The 24,931-nt window shown below is 42.0% G+C and overlaps 1 protein-coding gene across 1 annotated transcript in view; it reads right to left on the bottom strand.

Annotated features, from left to right (window-relative positions):
- The window catches only part of LOC105017168 (testis-expressed protein 264), an 80,708-nt gene that overhangs the window by 12,241 nt on the left and 43,536 nt on the right, over positions 1-24,931 (bottom strand). The window contains exon 3 of the mRNA XM_010881555.3: positions 972-1,164. Coding sequence (XP_010879857.1) covers positions 972-1,164 — 193 coding nt within the window. The remainder of the gene's footprint in view (positions 1-971; positions 1,165-24,931) is intronic.

Raw genomic sequence — 24,931 nt, 5'->3', positions numbered from 1 at the left:
ACGTCCTGGCATGGCAGGATTATGCCCGTAAGTTTCAACGCCCTCTCTCCCACCTGTTTCCCTAATCACTGTTCCTACTCAAGTTCCCCCTATCCCACTGTATCTTGTCAGTCTTTGTTTGGCGTATGCCTTATGTTTCAGTTGTTCTGTCAAGTCTTGTTTGTAGTGTTTCCTTTGGTTATAGTTCTAGTTCTTTTATTAAACATCCTCCGTTCTCCCTGCGATTGTGGCCTGACTCATCAACTGTTACACGCCTCATGGATATAGAAACAAAGAAATGCCATAATCCAGGACATCTGAAGAACAGAAGAAGTGTAGTTTATGAAAGAGTGGTTAGATACAGACACTCTGTGATCCTTGGTCCCCATATCTTGTCACTTCCTCTCAGAAAACCCATCTCAGTTTACACCTACAACTCCAACCCACACTCTTCTCCAACCACACACAAATGTATAGATGCACACAGACACCACACTTCTTATACAAAATGATTTGTGCAGAGTCAAAGAGAATATTGCCGCCAAACTAACCTGAAGGCCCTTCTTACTTTAAAAGAGTAATGGCTGGTTGAAAAAACATATTGCGCTTGAAGAAAAATACTCAGTGACTCAGCTATATCAGCTGTTGAATCGCCTCAACGTGGTGGGGCACCATCTTTTTCTGGCTACCATCTGAAAAATACCTGTATCCAGATCCTGGCTGTCTGTTCTTTCTATCTCAAACAAAGCCTGAAGCCTTACCTTTGGACAGACTACTACAGATGTAGAGCTATATCTCTGCAAACACACTGAATGTAACAGAAGTAATCAGTGAAACGGTCAGGGAGAAATAATAAAATGTTTTGGTTTCCATTGTTTTTACTGGCCATGCAGTGCTTAATTTCAACTTCATTCATGTTTATTTACTGGAAATATAACGAGCTATAAAACAGTGTTATTGGTTGTATAGGGTGAGGAAGGGGCTTTGATTACCTGAAGTATCCATCTCTCCTGTCAGGTCTGAGGACTCCTCTGTCACTGGTGTCTTGGCTGCCGTGGGTGTGATGAGCTCCGGCACAATGAAGCCAGTGTGGCGGTGGTCACTTTGGGAGGACAGTGGAGCCATGTAATGGGTCAACTGCCCGGTATTGATCTCAATGTATGGCCAGGCGTGGAGCTGTCTCTCCTGTGTGTGAATGACAGAAACAGAGAAAAGGACACAGCGAGGGGCAAGATAGAGAGAGAGAGAGAGAGAGAGAGAGAGAGGGGACATTTAGTCTTCGTGTTTCATTCCCATTGACAAGAAGCAGTGTATTATGAGATGCCCTCCGGTTCAGCTGCTCTGAATCCAAAAAGCACCTATCTTAACAATGTAGTGTGAGGCACTGTAAAGAGATGATACGTCCTACTCTAAAGACAGCTGTTGCTGACCAGAAAGCCTTGTCAGTCTGACCACATCACTAAAGACTTCTCTCCTCTCCCAGTATGCAATACAATCTATACAAGACCATCTATACGAAACCATCTATAAAACACCATCTATACCATACCATCTACACTATACCATCTATATGACACCATCTATACCATACCATCTACACTATACCATCTATGTGACACCATCTATACCATACCATCTATGTGATGCCATCTACACCATACCATCTACACTATACCATCTATGTTACACCACCTATACCATACCATCTATGTGATGCCATCTACACCATACCATTTACACTATACCATCTATGTGACACCATCTATACCATACCATCTATGTGATGCCATCTACACCATACCATCTACACTATACCATCTATGTGACACCATCTATACCATACCATCTATGTGATGCCATCTACACCATACCATCTACACTATACCATCTATGTGACACCATCTATACCATACCATCTACACTATACCATCTATGTGACACCATCTATACCATACCATCTATGTGATGCCATCTACACCATACCATCTACACTATACCATCTATGTGACACCATCTATACCATACCATCTATGTGATGCCATCTACACCATACCATCTACACTATACCATCTATGTGACACCATCTATACCATACCATCTACACTATACCATCTATGTGACACCATCTATACCATACCATCTATGTGATGCCATCTACACCATACCATCTACACTATACCATCTATGTGATGCCATCTATACCATACCATCTACACTATACCATCTACACACCATCTATGCATCTTATCCAGCACACCCTGTTTAATACACGGCGGCGTGAGATGAGCAATCACAGCCACACAAATACAGACCATAGTGTAGGCTTGCACACCTGGATATAGACATTGGCATGTCATCTAACCTCACAAGGAATTCAATGAGGATTAAGATACAGATATACAGATGTATTCAAATGCATTAGCCAAGGATTTCTGTGTGAGATATTCTCGGCCAGTCCATTAATATTCCATCTACAAAAAAGACATGTATTTATTTCCACTCTCCTGGGGTGGGGGGAGGCGGCTGCATGATGAAAGAGGGGGAGATTATAAATAGTCTAGCACATTTACCCTAAAGAGAACATTAGACTTGCATATTTGTGCTGCCAGGCTTTCAATTCATGCCTAAGACATTCCAGAAAAGGTACCACTAGACCAGTATGGACTGTATGTTCCGGATGAACATATTACAGGACACATTATGGTTTGCATGTGCGCTATGACTGTGTAGAATGCAGAATCACAAAGCATCATCTCAGTCTGCCTCAATGGAAACCCACCTACAGAGACGCTGAATTAGACTGGAAATGCACTGCAAGAGGTCGACAACACTGAGACCACACACAGCATCGATGCAACATTTCCAAACATTTATATGGAAACGGTTGGTGAGCTTAAGATAATAATAATTAGAGGTGAGCGGTGAATATGTATTGTGCATGGATTGGCAGCTGATGTGCACATGGAACGTTTCCGTACAGTATATCTACATGTAGAGAGGTGAACACTGCTTGGAGTATAGTATAGTGTAGCAATTATGTTAACAGTGGGGAGGTGGAATCATGGGAATTTGTGTACTGAGGATAGTCCTATTAGTCTCCATGGGACAGATGGCCTGCTGCTGATGGCCACAGGACAGATCTGTTCAGGTGTGGGGCATTTTAGTACTGCCAGCCTGCCCTGTGCCCGTCTGAGGGTGATTTATTTTTGGAACAGAGAGTGACCAGGGCGGTAGGGTATCAACAATCCCTCCTACACGCTTCATTGCTCTGAAGTCAGGTAGGACCTCGATGGAGGGCAGCTCCATGTCACAAGGACTCAGCGTTCAGGGCAGGTAGGCTTCTTAAGGCAGATTCTGTGTTCAGTGTGCAGTGTTGGGCTCTGGTCTGTGGAGGTGGTGGTGGGTTGTGGAGGAACGCAGCCCCCTCTCCACTTCAGGAGGTGACAGAGGGGGAAAAACAGCACAGCGAGAGAACAAAAGGCCGGTGATCCGTTTCTTTTAAATCGGGTGTGGGTGGCTGTAGGAACGAGGCAGATTGTTTGACTTGGTAATCCTAGGTAAAGTAGTTATGTACCGAGCAAGATCCACACCACTGTTTTAGTAATCATACGATACATATGAAAGGTACAGACTATAATCTGATGATATTATAATGTAATAATACAATTTGGAATTATTTCAAGTGACTATAACTAGTAAGGAGGAATTTTACACTATTGCTGGAACTATATGTTTGTCGAGTCACTCTGTTTCAAATCGATTTGGTGCTACAGTAGCACTATCTAGCGTGGTCATTGTCAAGCAGCTGTTTAAAGTCTGACCAAAATGTCAGTCCATCCCAGGAAGGTCTAAGTCATTCAACAGTCAAGGTGAATCCAAAAAATAATGAATTACATTGGTTTACCAATATCCGAGGCAAAGAAAAAGCAGAGTTGATTTATACAATTACGGTCGGCATTTCCTAAATGTCACTCCAAATAATTTTTTATCACCCCGAGAGTGTTCAAACTAGAGGGCATCAATGTATTTCCTGGAATGTCTGAACATATGCTGCTGTAATGTCTGTGTTTCTGTTTTGTGACTGATAATGGTGACATAAAAGCTGAGGGATATCCTCTATTGAGGAAGAATGAACCTGCCGCACCTCCACAGCTTCAGGACACAGCACACCTCTATCACACTGCGTCACAGTAGTGCGTCACAGTAGTATCTACAACGCACCACGGGAATAGGACAGAGATGTCTTTGGGAAGATTGCCCTTTGAAGAGGTCGTTCCAGACGGGTTTCAGGGTCTGCACGTTTGGACAGCTTCACTTGACCTCTGCCCAGGGCCTTGCACTGTTAAATGTGCCACGTTCCGTATTATTAACTATGGAATCATTAAATAAGACCATGTGAATAATAGATGGCCAACATGGCACATTAGATTTACATCCCATCAGCACTCTGAGTGAGCCAGCTACGCACATCTCACCGTCCGACACGCCATTATTAATGAACTGATTTGACTGCCAAACGGAAACGAAGTTACTTCTCACATTGTTAACCAATGATAAACAGATCAGCGCATTGAATGTCTCTCTTCGGACATCTTCCGATATCTCGCTCCCACCGAACGAAGAAAAAAAGAAACGAGAGATAGATTAACCGGCCTGTCATAATCTAAATGGCGCTCCTGGCATCGATGATTTTAATTACGGCAGGTGGATGTTCGATTCCACCCCACTCCTGCCCTTTTGCCCATGTTGTAATCCTGCTAGCCCTCTACCTGGTTGGAGGAGATCAATTTCCTCCGGCCGACCATTCTGGGAGTCAACACGCTTCCACTTAACCTTCTCAGTCTGGGGGTGGAGGTTTAATCAGGGGCTGCAGAGAATGAGATGGGCTCTGCTCTCATATGGAGGACGAACAACAGATGAGGCCATCCATGTCCTACTAGATCCGATCAGGCAAGTCTTCCGGATAGGGTTACACTCACAAAAACCTCTATGATTCCATACTGTACTGAACTGCCCAACACGTTTAACTTAGCATAGATCAGACATACAGTATGTAAAATGTTGTCCAGTCCATGCTTTGTTAATTCAGGTATTGCAAATAGAGGAGGGCAGAAAATGCACATGTATTAAGTATTTGTATGTACAAGTTGTATAGATGTGCAATTAATGCAAATGTTTTTCATATGGCAATTCAAAATGTTCAATGGAAGCACATTATTATTTTTTTTTACAAGAATTAAAGTTCAGCAGGGTTACAGTAGATGGAAAGAAACTGTTTTCTGAGCCTGCTGGTGCGAGAATGGAGAGACCTGTACCGCCTGCCTGATGGGAGGAGGGCAAACAGTTTGCATGGATGTGAAGGGTCCCTGGTGATGCTGTGCTGACACCGCTGGTGCTGGTGGTCTACGATTGCGCTGGCGCTGCCACGCCTTTTTGACCAGGACTGACATGTTGAGGGACCAGGGACCAGGAGAGATCCTCGGAGATGTGGACACCCAGGAATTTGAGGCTGGACGCACGCTACACCTCAGTACCATCGATGAGAAATGGGGCATAACTGCAGCCTTGAGCTCCACAATGAGCTCTTTGGTTTTGTTTGCACCGAGGGCCAGGTTGTTGTCAGCACACCATGCCTCCAGGCACCAGACCTCCTCCTGGTAGGCTGACTCGTCATTGTCACTGATCAAGCCTACCACTGTGGTGTCACCTGCGAACTTGATGATGATGTTGGAACTGTGTACGGGAACGCAGGTGGTTGGGTGAAGAGGGACTACAGGAAGGGGCTCAGCACAAAGCCTTGTGGAACACCAGTGTTCAGAATCAGGGTGGAGGAGGAGAAGTTGTCTAACCTGACAGACTGGGGCATTCTCACATAAGTGTTGGTTTTGTCCGGGTGGGTCAGGGCAGAGTTTAAAGCTGTGGAGATGCTGTCCTCTGTACAAATTACCCTTGCTGTCCACTGAGATACTGCCCCTATTTTTGGGGCTGAATCACTGGCTTACTTTCCCTCAATTATGCTGTCCCAAAGAAAGGCTGTCCCAGGCAAGGCATACACTATCAAAGATAGTGGGCTGAGTTACTGTTTCATACCCTGCTTTGCCTCATGTGCTGGGAGACAACTCTGAGGCTATTCTCAGGCTTGTGTCAGGGTAGTTCGTTAGTGGTCTTTAGATGTTCCTTATGTCCCTTTGGAAAGTGGATGGTGCCACTTCCTGTCCTTGCTTTGCCCTGTCTGAGAATTTCTTAGGACTGAGTCACATTGTTCTCTAACCCCCTGTCTGCCTCATAATTGAGTTAGGAAAGTTTTTGTTGGGGTATAGAATCAATCTGTTCTGTCTGGTGTAATACTTTCTGTAAGTACAGGTGAGTGAAAGAAATACAAAAGGGCAGTGCACATGAAGCAGATCCACTGCCAGTTCCACAAAAGAACTATAAAAAATATGTTTGAAAGAAGGGGGCTACCTGCATCATTGGGACATGGTTATGATTCAAAAAGTGTAACCACAAACAGAAAAAAAACTCTTTGCAAAGTACTGTCAGGTGACAGTCGTGGTAATACGAGCCACCTCTTCCGTCACCTCAAGACAAAACTTCATCATCAACACACAATAGGGGTCATCATTGAGAAGTAGTAATGTCTGCATCAAAAAGCCACAACAAAGACAACATTGCCGAGTCAATAACCAAAAGTACTCCCCTTCTTGAATAATAAGAATTTTGTTAATTGTAGCAGCAGTTACTTGAAATCAAGTTGGAATACAAAATAATGTTGTAAGCTTTGTAAGAAAGAGGGAGTTACTCAGGGAACAGACTCGGAGCATGTGCTTATTGACATAAATAAAAGGGTGAGGGGAGGAGGAGAGGGAAAAATGATCAACGGAAAACGAACCACTGCGATTGGGTGGCATCAATGTCTCTGTGGCGGCCTCCCGGTGGTGTTTTGAGATATTTCGATCTTTCTCCCTTCTGGGCTCCCGCGGGAGGCAGCTGTGCAGGGGCAGGGCTGGCCATGATGTGTGCCCCTGGAAGCCTCCCTAAACTGCCCGTGTTCTTATGGGGGCGTTGGTGCAAACACAGCTTTTATATGAAGACCGTTATCTCTTAACTGTATTGTTCTGAGGTTTATAGTGGTAATGAAATGTTGCCAAATATACAGCATTCTACAGGAACAGCACTGTAGAAACCCATTACTTGCTCCAAGACATATGTAGTAACTATACTAGAGTCTTGTAGTCCTCATTTAAAATATTTCTTTATTGCAATTAAAGCCAAAAATGAATATCCAGTGATATGTATTGCTAACCTCTAAAAATGTCTAAATACCATAATATGATTTTTAGTGCATATCGCTCAGCCCTAACTTCGTCTAACTAACCTGAAACAACAACTGTCCCTGTCCAAAATACACCTGGACATGTTACTGATTTAGAGTAACACTTCCTGTTGGAAGTTCTAAAAGAATGATTGGGCTTTGTACAAAGGTTGTGTACTCATATTCTTCAAAGATTTACTCCAGTAATATAAATTGTTGGTATTGAGTCCAAAGTTTTATTGAGATCTTAAAAAGTTTTACACACATGCGGGACAGTCGAAAATACAGCTGCCTACGGACGGCCGCACATTGAGTAGTCCAAGTATTTGGGTACAGGCTAGTTTTGTGGGTTTCGTCACTGGGCATCACCCCTAAGACCATGCATTTAAGACCTTATAATGAAAAACCATACATCGTTTACTGACAGCCCACTCCCCTCACTCCTATTCCTTCACACTGAATTACAAACTTTTCACAGCAAAATGGTACCATAATAAAAATTATTATTGCATACTTAATATAAAGTAGTGATAACATCGAAACATTTTTGATTCTTACTTTCAAATTTCCATCAAATCCCCTTTGGACACTTCCACATTTTACACGAGTTATAACAATGTAGGCTAATGATAATGGATCCCAGTGTCATATCCACCTGGGACAGCCAGAAAATGACTGGCCACCTCAAATACTCTCTATGTTCCTTCCAAGGTTCTTGGATTTCTACAGAGTTTTGAATGTAGACACAATTAAGGAAGTATAGGTAAGATGGCAGATGGAAAGAAGCTCCCACAGCGCCTCATACAAAAACTCTGTGACCTGTCTTTAAACTGATTAACAGGACCCTTCTTTTCTGACGCTGTTCCAGCTGACAATCAAAAAACAAGAAAGGAGAATTATAAAATGTGTAGAGAACCACCACAGAAGAGAGCGAAAGAATCATGATCTTAGACAGATTGAAAATAAACTACTAACTTCAACGAATGACAATCTGGACAAACCCAGATTTTCAAAACATGAAAGCTTGTCTTGAAACGACTGAAGTCGTTGGAGCTTGACAAAGTAAATAACTGATTAACTGGCCGCAAATCAATACAAAAACAACAATGCAAGAATCAGATGTTAAAAGAATACTTGCTTAATCTAAAAACTAGGCCTATGTAAAACTAAGCAAGAAAGTAAAAAGGGAGTTAGGAACTTTCTGTTCAAAAAACCTACGGAAGACGGAACTGGTCTAGAATGTTTGTTTGGGAATAAAATGAATAACCATAATATTTAAAGCTAACCTTCAACCATTTTGGATAACACTCCCAATCATTTTGCAGGGAAGAGTAAATGTCGTCAAGATGTTTTTCTTATGCCCACTGGTATACCTTCCGTCCTCTGGTATACCTTCCGCCCTCTGGTATACCTTCCGCCCTCTGGTATACCTTCCGCCCTCTGGTATACCTTCCGCCCTCTGGTATACCTTCCGACCTCTGGTATACCTTCCGACCTCTGGTATACCTTCCGACCTCTGGTATACCTTCCGCCCTCTGGTATACCTTCCGCCCTCTGGTATACCTTCCGCCCTCTGGTATACCTTCCGCCCTCTGGTATACTCCATATTCATACTCCTTTTAACACACAGTGAACAGCATAGTGTGATGAGCACTACACTGACACTGTATTCTGCATCTGGAAGAAGTAAAAAAAAATAAAGCCTACATATATCAGTGCAAGCAGTTGTTCTGATTTCTCTGCTACATGACCCACTCCTAAATAATTCAAGAGCTCTGTAAAGCATTGATGAAAACGGAGTGTTTTTCTGGGTTAAACAGGCATTTAGGTGGCTCCTGTGCTTCACAGTAATTGGTCTTATTACTTTACTTTCACCTTGTTTCCTTTCATCTAATATGCATATGGTTCTTGGTAAGTATGAATTGTGGCTTTTTAATGGGCGTATAACAATCAACAGTGCAGCTGCTCTGCTGAGCTTCAGACACAGAGCTAAACTCAGGCTTTAGAGCTCAAGACACAGAGTTGTGTATAGCAACCAAGGTTATTTAAAGATCAAACAAGGTGTCTAGACACACAGATAATAATAGAATAAAAGCTCTCTCCATATGCAGCTGTGAAGTCTGAAACAGCAGTTCTACTAAAATGTGAACACCCGTCTACCCATTGCTGTCACATCCCATTTATTACAAATAAAACCTATATAATTTATTTAACCAGGCTACTATTGCTGATATTGGACTAACATCTACAACAACAGTCATTCAACATAACCTTAAAGTGTTTTTACATGACAATCTTTTTCTGAAGATAACTGAGACATGTTGCCGGAATTGCGTCAGATACACAATGTAAACAGGTGAACATATCAATTACATCCTTCCAAAGAAACATGGGACACTTTCCTGACAAATACTCCTGCTGGCTATTCAGGTCTGAAGACAATGTTTCGCTTAGTGTAATTGGAGTGGAATGAGTGGTGATGTTTGATGTCGATTCCTGCAATATACATAAACAGAATCAGATTTTGTTGTTGTTGGGAATCAACTAAAACAAATCTTTTGGACATAAAGCACCGATCTTGAAACTGCCGCCCAAATATATTAACAAGAGATTGCGCACAATGAAGGTAGATTCTCATGAGAAATGCTCTGCCTCCTGGATCGATTGGTGAATCCCTGACTACTTAAGAAGAAACCCTGAGATAGAAGAGCGAAGTGGGGAGTAGGGGAGACAAATAAGGAAGCAGACACCAATTGATCGAGGAGGGACATCCCATTGGTATGCAAGGACGAGGTTCAACTGCCTCAGTATAATTGGATTTTCTGTTCACGAAAGCAAACAATTTTAAGTAAGGAGTTAGTGTAGTTAAGGATAATTTGTTTAATCGGGAAGTTCATTAAGAGTTGGTGTGACTGGAGCAGGGAAGACAAGGATGATTGGGGGGAGAGTGAGAGAGAGAAAAAAGTATGGGTTTCGTTGGGGTTTGTCATGCCTTTGAGTCTATTTGGATTACATCAATAGTTGTGACAACCATTTCATTGAAATTACATTTATATAATAAGTAAATACAATGATCTATTCACACTCGCAACGATAAACTTTGTCCAGACCCATGACTCGGAAGGCGTATAAACTCACTCACAATGTTGTTTACCGGGTAACTCACATTGCAATCACTGTTCAACAAGTGTTGTTGCTGGTGATTGCAGGATATTGTAGGTGCCAGTGGGAGTTTCTTCAAAACTTTTTTCCTACGTCACGGAATATTCCACTCCATAACATATTGAGCGAGATATCGTGTTCAGGTTGCTTTCTTTACAACCCTACAAACCAAATTGAATTGTTAGAACTTCCCTGGAATGTCGGGAGGTTGTTTTAGTCTTTTGGACATCCTCAGGGATATAGGAGATAATGTCCCATTTGTACAAAGCTCTGACTAGATAAAGAGTTGACAACAGATAGGCCACGGTAAACAGCCTGACTGACAACCCATTGTTAAATAGTGTAGTGGTTAGAGAAACAGGCACCCAAACAAGACGTCCCACATTCAAATCTCATCACAGTCAAAACAAATTATGCATTAGGATGTTCCAGATAGACTAAAACTTCGCTGGCTGTAACCTTCAGTAGCTATGTTAGAGTAAGCCTAAAATAAAAAAATGTACGGTTATATTGCATATATCTTGGATGGATTATTGAAGTACGCTTCCGTGCATGCTTTTTGGGTCAGGATAGAAAAAACTTTACTGGCTACAACCTTCAGTAGCTATGTTATAGTAAGCCTCAAATAAAACTGTTAAGTGTTATATTGTGACTATTTCTGGTGGAATTATGCATTAGGATTTGTTCAGGATAGATAAAAACGTATTTGGCTACATGATTCTCTTGTCTTTTCACTTGACGAAAAAGTCATTTGTCATCACCTACTGTATATTGATAGTTATTCTATCAATGTCATTCACAAATTAAAGAAAAGTTTACGTTGTGCCATGAAATTGCTTTGGCAGTAAAGTTCATCTTCAGTCTCGCTAGCAATTGCTCAATTCTTATGACTATTCAAAGTAGTAAGTCAATAGATACTAGTAAGCCTGTTACTGGCAAATAAGCTGTTAAAACGGCCAGTGGCAAAAGACATTCACTGATGCTATTTGTGGTGGAGGTAAACGTAATAAGAAACGTTAGACAGTTTAGAAATGCTTAAAGGTGTCTAGCGAAATAATTAAACTTGGTGTGATGTTAAAGTGTGACAAAAACCTAAGAAGCTATACAGACACTCACCAAATGTATACTGTAGCTCTGTGGCGTAGGGATTAAAGACATAGCCTCTCACGTGGGAGACCCAGGTTTGAATCCAGTGAGGGTATCAACATTTCTCTCTTCTAATCAATCATTTATCTCTTCTTCTGAACTAGGTTCACCGGGTTTGTTTTCTGTACTTTTTTTAGGTCTTGCAAAGTGAAACAAAAACCTTAAACAGACTTGGTATTGCCATTTGTTCATAGGTATTCTGACTTCTAAAAGAGGGTCTATACTATTTTGGGTATAGGGGAGGGTCACTTATTTTGAGTATACAGTAGGGGAGGGTCACATATTTCAGGTATAGGGAAGGGTCACTTATTTTGGGTATACAGAAGGGTAGGGTCACTTATTTTGGGTATACAATAGGGTAGGATCACTTATTTTGGGAATAAAATAGGGGAGGGGGTAGCTTATTTTGGGGAGGGTATAGGGGAGGGTCACATGAAAGTATAATTGAAGGGCTATACATTTTCCTTTCAGGGAATTTCCTTTCTGGGAATGTCGTCTACATATTCCCTATATAAATAAAGCCACTCCCATACAAAAACTTTTCTGAATCTTCCTGTACATCTCTTTGATTGAAATGTAAAGTCAGAACACTGCAAGACCTAGACATTTTACTACTTTAAGAAAACATTTTACTTCTTTAAGTTTTCGATTATAATAAAAGAAAAAATATAAGGAATTCTGGAGGAGTGAGCGGTGCACTTACTTGTAACTCTATCAATCAAACAAATGTATTTTATAAAGCCCTTTATAGACCAGCAGTGGTCACAAAGTGCTTTTACAGACATCCAGTCTGAAACCCCAAAGAGTAAGCAACAACAAAGTTGATGTATAGTGGCTAGGAATAAACTGCTGTAGATCGGAATTTTGGAAGAAACCTAGAGAGGAACCAGACGCTGAGGTGTCACCAGTCAGGTTAATAGCTAGCTTTGCTGTGTTGAACATCCCTGGGATAAATCTGATTGAGGCTATTCTGTTTAGATGAGAGTCTTTGAGCTTGTTGTACTAAAAATTATAATAATTGTTGGGGCTTTTCCAAATGTTATTTTGTGGTTTTGATAAACCAACATTGGAGACAACATTGGAGAATTCTCCCGCTTCACTTAGATTTCTAGTTTGACAGCATTTAGGCTTTTTAGTAGAATACAATGGTAATGGACTAATAGTAAAAAAAAAATTATGTGACACTGCTTATCAAAAGTAGCATATGCTGCTGCTAACACCTCAAACATGTTGACACATACACATCACCCCAGTATTAATATCCCCAAACCGCAACCTAATTGAAAATGTTGAAAAACAAGAAACCAGGCAAGCCTAGTTCAGTCGGCCAGCAATAGAAAATGTTACCACCTCGAGAGTCAAACCTGGGTCTCCCACGCAAATGTCTGTGTCGTTAACCACTACACCACGAAGCCGTACAGTACAGTATAGCCTCTTGTCTCTATCGTGAACAAATCCTCTTTTGCCACTGGCCATTTTAATAGTTCACTGGCCATTCGTGAATGACATTGATACAGTTAAACTGACTAATGTTTCTTACTAAGTTTACCTCCACCACAAATAGCGACTATGTATGCCATTTGCCACTGGCCATTTTAACAGCATATTAGTCAGTAATAAGCTTTACCAGTATCTACTAACCAGCTGGAATAGTCATAAGAATTTAGCAATTGCTAGCGAGTCTGCCAAAGCTATTTCATTTCATGGCATAAGAATGTATTTTTTTATTTCATGGTGAAAAAACATACTTCCGACACAGGACCCAGTAGCAGTGGGCTGAGAACCTGTCCCAAAGGTCATTCCCAGCCATACGTACACACACCAGCTGCCTATTTATAGATGGACATTTCTCACCCAGGTCCCCAGGCAGACAGACAGGAAAATTAATACAAAAGCAAGGCGAGTTGTTGTGACAATTGGTGACAGTCCCCTGAGTTGCCCCTCTTTCCTGGCCTATTAACTGCCTCAGTAACACCAGAGAGCCACCCTCTTTGGTCCTACACCCCCACCCGCCACCATCACCCCCTATATTTCTCTCAGAAGGAAAGAGAGGAAAAACTCAATTTCACACCTCTATAGAGGTGTTCAATTTTGTCTGTCCCTCCCAGTCACACACTCCCTCAACACAAAGTATGTCTGTCCTCTTTTAGTTGCCTGTAGTTTCCACATCCTCCATACAAGCCCAGGCACAGTCACAGGAAGGACCTCTATCCATGCCTTGTTCCCCAGACCTGGACACCTGCAACCAGGCAGAAAAGGCCTGCGCCTGGGCATTGTAGTCACTGTGTCAGCAGCCACTGTGTTTCTCTCAGCATGCACAGGATCGATGAGGCAGGGCGGGGGAGAGGAGGGGTAATCAGGCCTATTGCACTAGCATGGATTAACCCTCTTCCTCTCACCTCTTCTACCTTTCCGTTCTCTGGAGAGAAAAGCTGGACGCTTCTTTGCTCCAAATTCAATTCTGATCCAGCTAATAACTAGGCACTTAACCGAAGACGACAACATGAGTTTTTCCGCGACAATGACATAGAGCCTACTATGAAGGTTACTACACAACAATCGTTACATTTAGCTGAACGGGACTTAAAGCCAGATTTGCTCCCAAGTATTTTTCTTTATAGTTTAAACAGACGAAAATGGCAACTGTCACACGTCACCTTCTGATGTAACGTGGGACACATCGTCCCATTCTCCCTGTGGCTACCTGAGGTCTGTGTTTTTGTGTGGAATTTGCTGTGACATAGTAAGCCTGGTTCTATAAGTCCTTCCAGCTCCAAAAACAGAATGAAACAAATGTACTAAAAACATCTCACACTGGCACCATAATTCTACTATCACCACGTAAACAATATTGTCAATTAGTTTATATTCTTTCCAGGTCAGTGGTCTGGCCATAGCGCTGCAAGACAATGTGTTTTGCCCTTTGGCACAGCGACAGTAAATCATTGCTAGTGTGAATCAATAATAGTATTTACATTTTATGTTAATGTTATTTAAATAAAATTACATTACAAGTCAGGGTTAGGAGTTGGGACTTATTTAAGATTAAGCATAAAGTTTAGGTTATTGAAGTTACATTTAGGGTAAAGTAAAGGTTAGGGTAAGGGTTAGGATTTGGGGATAGGGAACATGGATTTCAGTTCTCCTAGTCCCGGCAAATAAAGAATGTATGTGTGTGTGCAAGATGGTAGATACAGTGGTATGAAAAAGTTTAGGCACCCCTCTGAGGCTGCATAATAATTTACTCCGTTGTCACAGAAAATGATCACGGTGGCAGGCCATTCATTTTCTAATAAAAGCTGAGCACTGGGGTATTTTCCAGACAAAGATTTTTAGTGTAGCAATATTAAGTTGTATGAAATTAAATCAGATGTGAAAAACAGGCTAAGAAAAAATGTGGGCACCCTTGTTATTTTGTTGATTTGAATACTTGTAACTACTTAGCACTGATTAATTGGAACACACACTTGGTTTTATTGAGCTCATTAAGCCTTGAACTTCATAGAAAAGTGCATCCAATCATGAGAAAAGGTATTTAAGGTGGCCAATTGCAAGTTGTTGTTCTCTTTGACTCTCCTCTGATGCGTGGCAACATGGGGGCCTCAAAACGACTCTCAAATGACCTGAAAACAAAGCTTGTTCAACATTATGGTTTAGGGGAAGGCTACAAAAAGCTATCGCAGAGATGTAAGCTGTCAGTGTCCACTGTGAGGAACATAGTGAGGAAATGGAAGGCCACAGGCACAGTTCTTGTTAAGGCCAGAAATGGCAGGCCAAGAAAAATATCAGGGAGGCAAAAGCGAACGATGGTGAGAAAAGTCAAAAACGGCCCACAGACCACCTCCAAAGACCTACAACATCATCTTGCTGCAGATGGTGTCACTGTGCATCCTTCAACCATTCAGCGCACTTTGCAGAAGGAGAAGCTGTACGGGAGAGTGATGTGGAAGAAGACTTTTCTGCACACACGCCACAAACAGAGTCGCTTGAGGTATGCAAACGCACATTTGGATAAGCCAGCTTCATTTTGGAATAAGATGTTGTGGACTGATGAAACAAAGATTGACTTATTTGGTCATAACAAGGGGCATTATGCATGGCGGCAAAAGAACACAGCGTTCCAAGAAGAACACTTGCTACCCACAGTAACATTTGATGGAGGTTCCATCATGCTGTGGGGGTGTTTGGCCAGTGCCTGTACTGGAAATCTTGTTGAAGTTGAGGGTCTTGTGGAATCCACTCAATATCAGCAGACTCTTGAGAACAATGTGGAAGAATCAGTCACAAAGTTGAAGTTAAGCCGGGGCTGGATTTTTCAACAAGACAACGACCCAAAACACTGCCCAAAATCTACCCGGGCATTTATGCAGAGGAACAGGGACAGCGTTCTGGAATGGCCATCCCAGTCTCCAGACCTGAATATCATTGAGAATCTGTGGGATGATTTGAAGCGGGCTGTCCATGCTCGGCAACTATCAAACCTAACTGAACTGCAGATGTTTTGTAAGGAGGAATGGTCCAAAATACCTTCATCCAGAATCCAGACACTCATTAGAGGCCATAGGAAGCGTCTAGAGGATGTTATTTTACAAAAGGAGGCTCTACTAAATATTGATGGGATTTTTCTGTTGGGGGGCCCAAATGTATTCACCTGTCTAATTTATATTGATGCATATTGCACATTCTGTGAACCCAACAAACTTAAGTCCAATACTGAAATATTACTGTGTCCATCAGTTATTTGATAGATCCAAATGAAAATACTGATCCCAACACCTAATTATTTATAAATGAAAATCGTGGAAATTGTCGGGGGTGCCCAAACTTTTCATACGTCTGTTCACCTAAACCATTTAGAACCATGACACATTGACCAGTTACACACCAGAATTGTAGCAAAAAAAAAAAGAAAAAAAGAATTCAACATTCACACTGTGCTGTGAAACATAATTTCAAGGCGATAATTTAGTAGAAACCCAAGCCATTTAGAGAGCCATTAGTGTCTGCTTTGGGTTCAATTATTCATGGCCATTAAAGTTCCTCAAATCATCATGAAATAAGAAATAAGAGATCCTCCACAAATATATGAATATAAACAGTGAATACATTTCAAATTGCCTGCCCAATTCAGTCTAATTGAGATGTTAATCTGTAAGTCTAAAGTCAGACATTCACATCTGTAATCAAAATGATGGTAAAAGGGTCAGGGAGACTGGTGTATAAGCTTTTAATAGTCCCCAGTGCTTTGAACAACAGAACCTGGTTTAATGTACAGTATATCCCAACATATTTAGCTAGGTGCAATTAGTATTCCCTCTTCATTGGGTTCAAGCTAGAACCGACAGAAGAGGATAGGAAGAAATTATTAGTGCAGGCCTGGTTAGGAAGAGGTATCTTGAGCCTAGGTATTCAACAGGCAAGTCAATTAAGGCCACCAATTTATTATTCAAAATAGTGTCCTGCTCTATGGGTATGCTTTTTTCATACAAGCAAGTAAAAGCAGAATCAACACACATTTGACATTTAGTCATTTAGCAACCGCACTTATCCAGAGCAACTTAGTACCAAGCTGCATTTGTATACATTGTTACATTCTTCCAGTTTATCAACAATCTGTTAGATTTTTATCACACATATTCACCCTTCACTTAGCCCTCCATGAATAAACCACAGTGCCCAATCTGATACCTGGCATACAGGAATAGGAGCAGGAGTTGGGTCAAGCACAAACAAGACACAGAAACACACAGACAAGCTGAATGTCTCCTGGTCTCTGATGGTCAGACTGAGTCCATGTCCTCTTTTTTGGGCAAGCCCTTAATTACAATATTTCCACAAAGACCTCCTAATCCTCTCATTCCTAACTTTCCTATAGAATGACTTTGTCATTCTATAATTAAGTGTGGGACTGCTTGTGATTGTGTTGGAGAAACATTAAGAGTCCAGCATCTCACTTCGTCTTCCGCCGCCACTTCCTCCTTTTCCTCACCCTCTTAGCCTGCACTGAGACTGAGCTACGTGGTACTGAGCACTGGGCCTTCATAGACTGACTAAAACCAGTGTTCCCAATGGAGAGGAATGATGAAGAGTGAATATAGACGACGTAAAACACTTGGCTGCCACAGAGAACAGCGATCCGACAATAAGAAAATCAAAGGTAAAACTCAGAGGTCACAAACCAGGACTGTGAAAACGGTCTCAGTGAGAAAGAAACCACAGGCAAGAACAACAGGAAATGGCGAAATGACTCAAAGTAATCACACATATTTAGGAGACACCAAATACACCAATTTGCCTCAGCAAACTCGAAGGACCTCTACCCCGACCATTCAGCCTGTGCAAGAGGAGATAGGGAGGACGCTTCTGTGACCACCCCTCACTGAGCCTCCTGTTCCGGGTGGACAGATGACACCATGCTGCCCCCAACTACAGGGCTACAAGGCCACGGCGGAACCTCTATTAGAACACTGTCAGCACAGAGCAGGTCTAATGGTTAGAATTATCAGTCTGTTCGTCTGACAGAGCGCCTAATCTCCCTGTCACCTCATTGCTCCTCACCCACGTCCCCACCGCCCCCGCTTGCTCCCCTGTTCCTGTTCAGCCTCTAATTACTGTGATTTGGGTAAAAGACACAATGAGGGACAGAAGGAGAATGAGAGAGGGAACAACTGTGAGATGTGGCAAAAAGTGAGAGAAGTGAATAGAGAACAGAGGATTCGAAACTGAAGATGACTGAGAAAAAAGGCATATGAGGGGGGAGTTGTATGAGGAAGATTTGATTTACATGAAGAGAATGGGTGAGAGACATCATACGATGACCTGTGGGAAGGTAGAGACAGGACGTTATTTTCTAGAGAGTGTAAAGTGCAGTACATTGTGATGAAGATAGGGAGATGAGAAAGTGTCTCCTGTGGGCCCGGTACCAGTAGGTTCAACCATGTCCTTCTTATATTACTCTGCTAATAAGAGTTCTGAGCCTCAACAGCATGCTAACACTCCAACAACAACACACCTGCCTTACCACTCTTATTTTAGGAGTTTGTCAGACATTTAGGGAGGGCAAGGTTGCAGGGAGGGCAAGGTTTCCAGAAAGGAAATAGAGTGGTGATGAGGGCTTACCAAAGACACACAGACTGGTCTGTCCGATAAAGTGATTTTGTTCGCAAAATGTGCTACTGAATCTGAACAGTGTCAGTTTGTGAGTCAGTCAGAAAAATGTTACAGTTATAATCACTGATAATACAACCACTAGTTGGGTCCTGTTTATTGGATGCTTATGTGGTGAAATTTGATGAATAAACAGCACACTGGCAGTCTTGGGCGTGAATAACTAGTAGCTAGCATAATACTACAAAACTCAAGCCCCAACTTCTATTTTTCATGACTCTTCATTTTTGTCAGACACCTTGGTCAAAGTCAGGGGAAATCTGTTCTCTTAAACACATCCAGATACTGTCCTACATTGTCAGCTCTACAGCGCACAACGCAAAGTCCCAGAGGACACACATCTGAACTGTACCTTTGCCTTTCTAAAGCCCTAATGCAGTCTGGCCATACCTCACTTGCTCCAAATTACTCTTTGAATAGCCAAGAAAATACTCATCAGAAAAGGCATGTGAAGAAAGCCCTTCCATTAGCATGCCTATCTCCACCCCACCCTCTCCCCTCCCTTCCCTGGACCACCTGCTATTTATGGCCATCAGGCCAGGGTGTCTGTCATTCAGTCTCCCTGACTCCTTATACAGAGAAGGAGGGCACTCATTATTGTTTGCCCTTGGGCTAAAACTCTAACGTCTAACACCCTCCTCAGCCTCCTAGGCTTTTCACAACTGAGCAGAGTTCTTCTTTTTAACCACCTAGAGGAATTAAAACCCTCCCCACATAGCAAAAACCGACGAGCACTTTGTATTTGGAGTACAATGGCCCGGCTCTCCTCTAAATTCAACTGTGACTTTCGGAAAGGAGATGTAGAGGGGTTCAAAACAAAATATCTTATTCATATGTTGATGAAGCTGCAGTACACAATGATAATTGTCCTTGGTAACAACGGGCATCTCTCGGCACCCAGGCGCTTTTTGTAAGCGAAGCCGTCAAGGGGGAGATAACACAAATGGCCGCCACAGCATAACAGTGAGTACTTTGTTTCTCTAGTGGTGGTTATTATCTAAAGTGCTGTGTTGTTGTGCTAGGTGTTTGAAGTGGTTTTTGGTTGTTGTTTTTTTTTTTCAAGGTCCACCGCAAGTTTCGGACTTGCCAACAAATTACTAATTGGGCAGTGCACTCCCAGAGGAAAGTGTGGAGGGCTATGTCAGCAGAGAAGACCACAAAGAAAAAACACAGCCCCAAAGAAAAAACACAACCCCAGCCTACTCTTACTCAATTCTAAATGCTTTCTTGACATAACAAGGTACTGTACATTTTCCCAAAGAATACTTAAAAAATGAACCATTACAATAATAGTAATGAAGAAGAAAAATATGTAAAACAACTAAATAAATACTTTATTGAACTACACTGCTCAAAAGAATTAAGGGAATGTAATCATCACAGTATGAACCCAAGTCAATTAAACTTCAGGGATATAAATCTGTCCAGTTAGGAAGCTTAAGTGATTGTGAATCAATGTCACCTGTTTTGGTGCAAATGAAAGTGACAACAGGTGTACTGGAGAGGCAACAGCAAAACGAACCCAAAAAAATAATGATTTCACAGATGGTAGCCACAGACAATTGCTCTCTCTTTATCCTTCCTGACTGATTCTTCTGTGTTTTGCTACTGTCCTTGTAACTACTGGTAGCATGAGACGGTACCTGCAGCCCATTCAGGTTTCACAGGCAGTCCAGCTACTCCAGGATGGCACATCCATTCGTGCCGTGGCAAGTAGGTTTGCTGTGTCTCCCAGTACAGTCTCAAGAGCATGGAGGAGATACCAGGAGAAGGGCCGTCACACGGGGAGAGCTGAACAGGGCCGTAGAAGGGCATCAACCCAGCAGCTGGACCGGTATCTGCTCCTTTGTGAGAGGAGGAACAGGAGGAGAACTGCCAGAGCCCTACAAAATGACCTCCAGCTGGCTACTGGGTGTGCATGTTTCTGACCAAACTGACTCCATGAGGGTGGCATGATGGCCTGACATCCTCTAGTGGGACCTGTGCTCACATCCCAGCACCGTGCAGCTCGATTGGCATTTTCCAAAGAACACCAGAACTGACAGGTCCGCCAATGGCGCCCCGTTCTCCTCACAAATGAGGGCAGCTTCACACTGAGCACGTGACAGACGTGAAAGTCTGGAGATGCCATGGTGAATGTTATGCTGCCTGCAACATCACCAACATAACTGCTTTGGTGGTGGGTCAGTGATGCTCTAGGGAGGCATATCCTAGGATTGTTCCACAGACCTCCATGTGCTAGCCAACAGTACCCAGACTGCTGTTAAGTACCGGGAAGAAATCTTACATTGAAGACCTTACACTGGTGCAGTGGGCCCTGGGTTCCTCCTGGTGAGGGACAATGCCCGGCCTCATGTCGTCAGAGGGTGTAGGCAGTTCCTGGACGAGAAAGTCATTGATGCCATTGACTGGCCCTCAGACATGAATCCAATTGAGAACCTCTGGGACGTTATGTATCGATGCATCCGACAATGCCAAGTAACACGAAAGACTGTCCAGGAGCTCACTGATGCCCAGATCCAGGTCTGGGAGGAGATCCCCTAGGACACCAGACACCGTCTCATCAGGAGCATGCCCAGATGTTGTCAGGAGTGCATACAGGCACATGGGGGCCATACACACTACTGAGTCACATTATGAGTTGCTGTGATGAAATTCATGCAAGTTGAAACAGCCTGTGATTTCAATTGCTTACAGTACTTTGATTTTAGTTGTGGTTTCCATGTGTGCAGGTCGGTTCTATATCTCTCACCATATGAAAAAGAGCCTGACTAATTAGGGCTAACACTGCATTCCCTGGTTTCAGGAGATGTGGTCATCATGCAACTCTAGAACACATTCTGTTGATTCTGAGCCATCAGGACTAGAGAATCAATAAGTGCTACCACAGGCAGGTGTGCCCCAGTCATTCCATGGAGAGTGTTTCATTTTTGTTTGGTGTGCTTCTGATTTCTCCTTTCAGTTGGTGTCCAAATGAAAGCTATATAACTACGTGAAAGATTTGTAACCAGCCAGTGATCTAAATTTACCAAGGGAGAATTTAAAACCATCAAAAATGGGAGAATGGAAAACCATCAGACACACAGCACTATGTGGAATGAGTCTGAAACATGTACTCTAATGACATGTCAACCCAGATTTATGTAGGAGTCACAGACACACTTCGGAGAACTGTAGTAAAAATATTCCAAGTTTTTCCTACTGGGGGTGCTCCTCTGTCACAATGCTTATATAAAGTGAGCGGGTCAGACATGTGAAGTCTCGAGATCTAGGGTAACAGATCGAGTATTAGCTGGATCAAACCTCACAATTGTCTTAAACCTGTTTGATTTGAATGGCATAAATCATGCAATGCACTTGCAGTGTGATATGTGCTTCAAACAACTTTGAGAAGGTGTGAACACCAATTGCCACTGAAAGCCTTATAGAGAAGTCCCTTGAGCCAAAACAGGTCCAATATGCATATAATATCATGTATGTGCCGCCATGTCATCAAGAACACTTGCTTTCAAACTTTGAATTTCATGGATAACCGAAGTATGATAGGGATTAATGACAGATAAAGTAGGCCTCAAGACTGACCAGAATGAGATCTCTACGACAAGGCATGCAACTATTCGCTGAGCAGATGTTTAGAAGTGGTAGATGTAGAGAAGGCATTTACCTAAAAGGGAAGTATAGGTTGGTATCAATAAGGCGGTGAAGGATGCAAGGTCCATTTGACCATAGTGTAAATGTCACAGGGATGAAAGGGACACTGGCAACAAAGCAGAAGGCATTGAGATGAATTACATCTGAATTATAGAGGAGCTTTTAAGTAGCAATCTTGCATACTATGTCACCAAAGAATAGGACTAGCTGGTAGTCATTTTTACAAAGGTATCCATGGCATGTGTAAAGGATGCCTTATTGCAGAACAGGAATTCATTCTGGATATAATATTACAGCAAAAGTGGGTGACCATTTATATAAGTGGCAGGCAAATGGAAGTGGGTTCAAAAAAGGCAGGTTGAATGTTTTTAAAGCCTGGAAGACAGCACAGAAGTCCAGTCACACGCAGATAGTCTCATAAAGATGGATAAGGTGATTGAGGGCAGCAGGTGCACGATAAACACAGAAAGTGAGGTTGAACTGAACCTTGAGGATCCTCGAGGAATCTAGAAAATCAAATTCAATGGAAATGATTATTCAAACTCACAAATCTGTCTAGCATTTTATTCTGTCCTTCGTAATTTAAATAAGACATAAATAGGCCCTGCCAAAGAGTATATACAATACTGTTAAATACAACCCTGTTTCCAAAAAAGTTGGGAAACTGTGTAAAATGTAGCCTAAAGAAAAACAGAATGAAATGATCAGGATGCAATCATTTAAACCCTACATTCAATAGAAAATAGTACAAAGACAACATATCAAATGTGGAAACTGAGAAATCTTATGATTTCTTGGAAAATACATGCATACTTGGGATTTGATGCCAGCAACACGTTTAAAAAAAGCTGGGACAGAGGCACCACAAGACTGGAAACATTGTGTAATGCTAAAAAAAAACTAAACCTGGTGGAACAACTAATTAGCTCAACTGGAAAACTAATTAGGTCAACTGGAAACAGGTGAGTAACATGACTGGGTACTAAAAGATCATTCCAGAGAGGATGGGTCTGTCAGAAGTGAGGAGGGGGAGGGGTTCACCACTCTGAAAGACTGCACGGGCAAATAGTGCCACAGTTCAAGAATAATGTATCACAACATAAAATTGCAAAGAGTTTGGGGATCTAATCACCTACGGTACATAATATCATTAGAAAATTCAGAGAATCTGGAGAAATCTCTATATGCAACGGACAAGGGACAAAACCAATATTGAATGGCGGCGATCTTCGGGTCCTCAGGCGGCACTGCATCAAAAACAGACAAGATTCTGTAGTGGAAATCACTGCATGGGCTCAGAAACACGTCCAAAAACCATTGTCTGTGAACACAGTAAGTCACTGCATCCATAAATGCAAGTGAAAACTCTACCAAGCAAAGAAAAAAACATATATTAAACAACATTCAGAGAAGTCAGCACCTTCTCTGACTCCAAGCTCTTTTAAGATTAATTGAGGTGAAGAGGAAAACTCCTGTGGTCAGATGAATCAACATTTGGGATTATTTTTGGGAATCATGGATGCCACATCCTCCAGGCTAAAGAGCAGAGGGACCATCTGCCTTGTTATCAGCACACAGTTCCAAAACCAGCATCCGTAATAGTATAGGGGTGCATTAGTGCACATTGCATGGGTGACCATTAATGGTGAACAATACCATACAGGTTCTGGGACAACATATGCTGCCAAATAGACAACGTCTTTTCCAGGGAAGGCCTTGCTTATTTCAGCAGGACAATGCCAAACCACATTCTGTAGGTATCATAACAGCATGGCTCCATACTAAAAAAGTCTGAGTTCTAAACTGGCCTGCCTGCAGTCTTGACCTGTCACCCATTGAAAACATTTGGTGCGTTAGGAAATGAAAAATACGACAAAGGAGACCCCAAACTGTTGAGCAGCTGCAATCATATATCAAAGAAGAATGGGAAAACATTTCACTTCCAAAACTACAGCAATTGGCCTCCTGAATTCCCAAATGCTTCCAGAGTGTTGTTAAAAGAAGAGGTGATTCAACACAGTGGTAATCATGTCCCGGTGCCAACTGTTTTGATCATCAAATTCAAAATGGGAATGTATTTTTCCAAAAACAATAACATTTCTCAGTTTCAACATTAACATGTTGTCTTTGTACTATTATCAATTAAATATAGGGATAAAATGGTTTACACATCATTGCATTCTGTTTTTATTTGCAATTTACACAGCGTCCCAAATTGTCTGGAAATGTGGTTATACAATGAAAATGTAAAATAGTATAAGGATTGCATTTTGTAAATGTCACCAAGCCTTAGTAAAATCTGTAGAATTGCAGAAACATTGCTTTAAAATGGTTACATTTTCTTTCCTCCATGGCAAAATACTTTCTCTGTGGCCATGAGATCCTTTACAAAATGTAACTGAGTGGTTGAAAATGTCCCTAACATTACACAAACTCCAGCTCATTAATGCACACTCAATCACGAATAGTCTCTCTCACATACACAAGGACATACAGGACAGACTCTCTCAATCA

Source organism: Esox lucius, chromosome 17, assembly GCF_011004845.1.
Source record: "Esox lucius isolate fEsoLuc1 chromosome 17, fEsoLuc1.pri, whole genome shotgun sequence".
NCBI lineage: Eukaryota > Metazoa > Chordata > Actinopteri > Esociformes > Esocidae > Esox > Esox lucius.
This window is presented reverse-complemented; position numbering and strand designations above follow the sequence as displayed.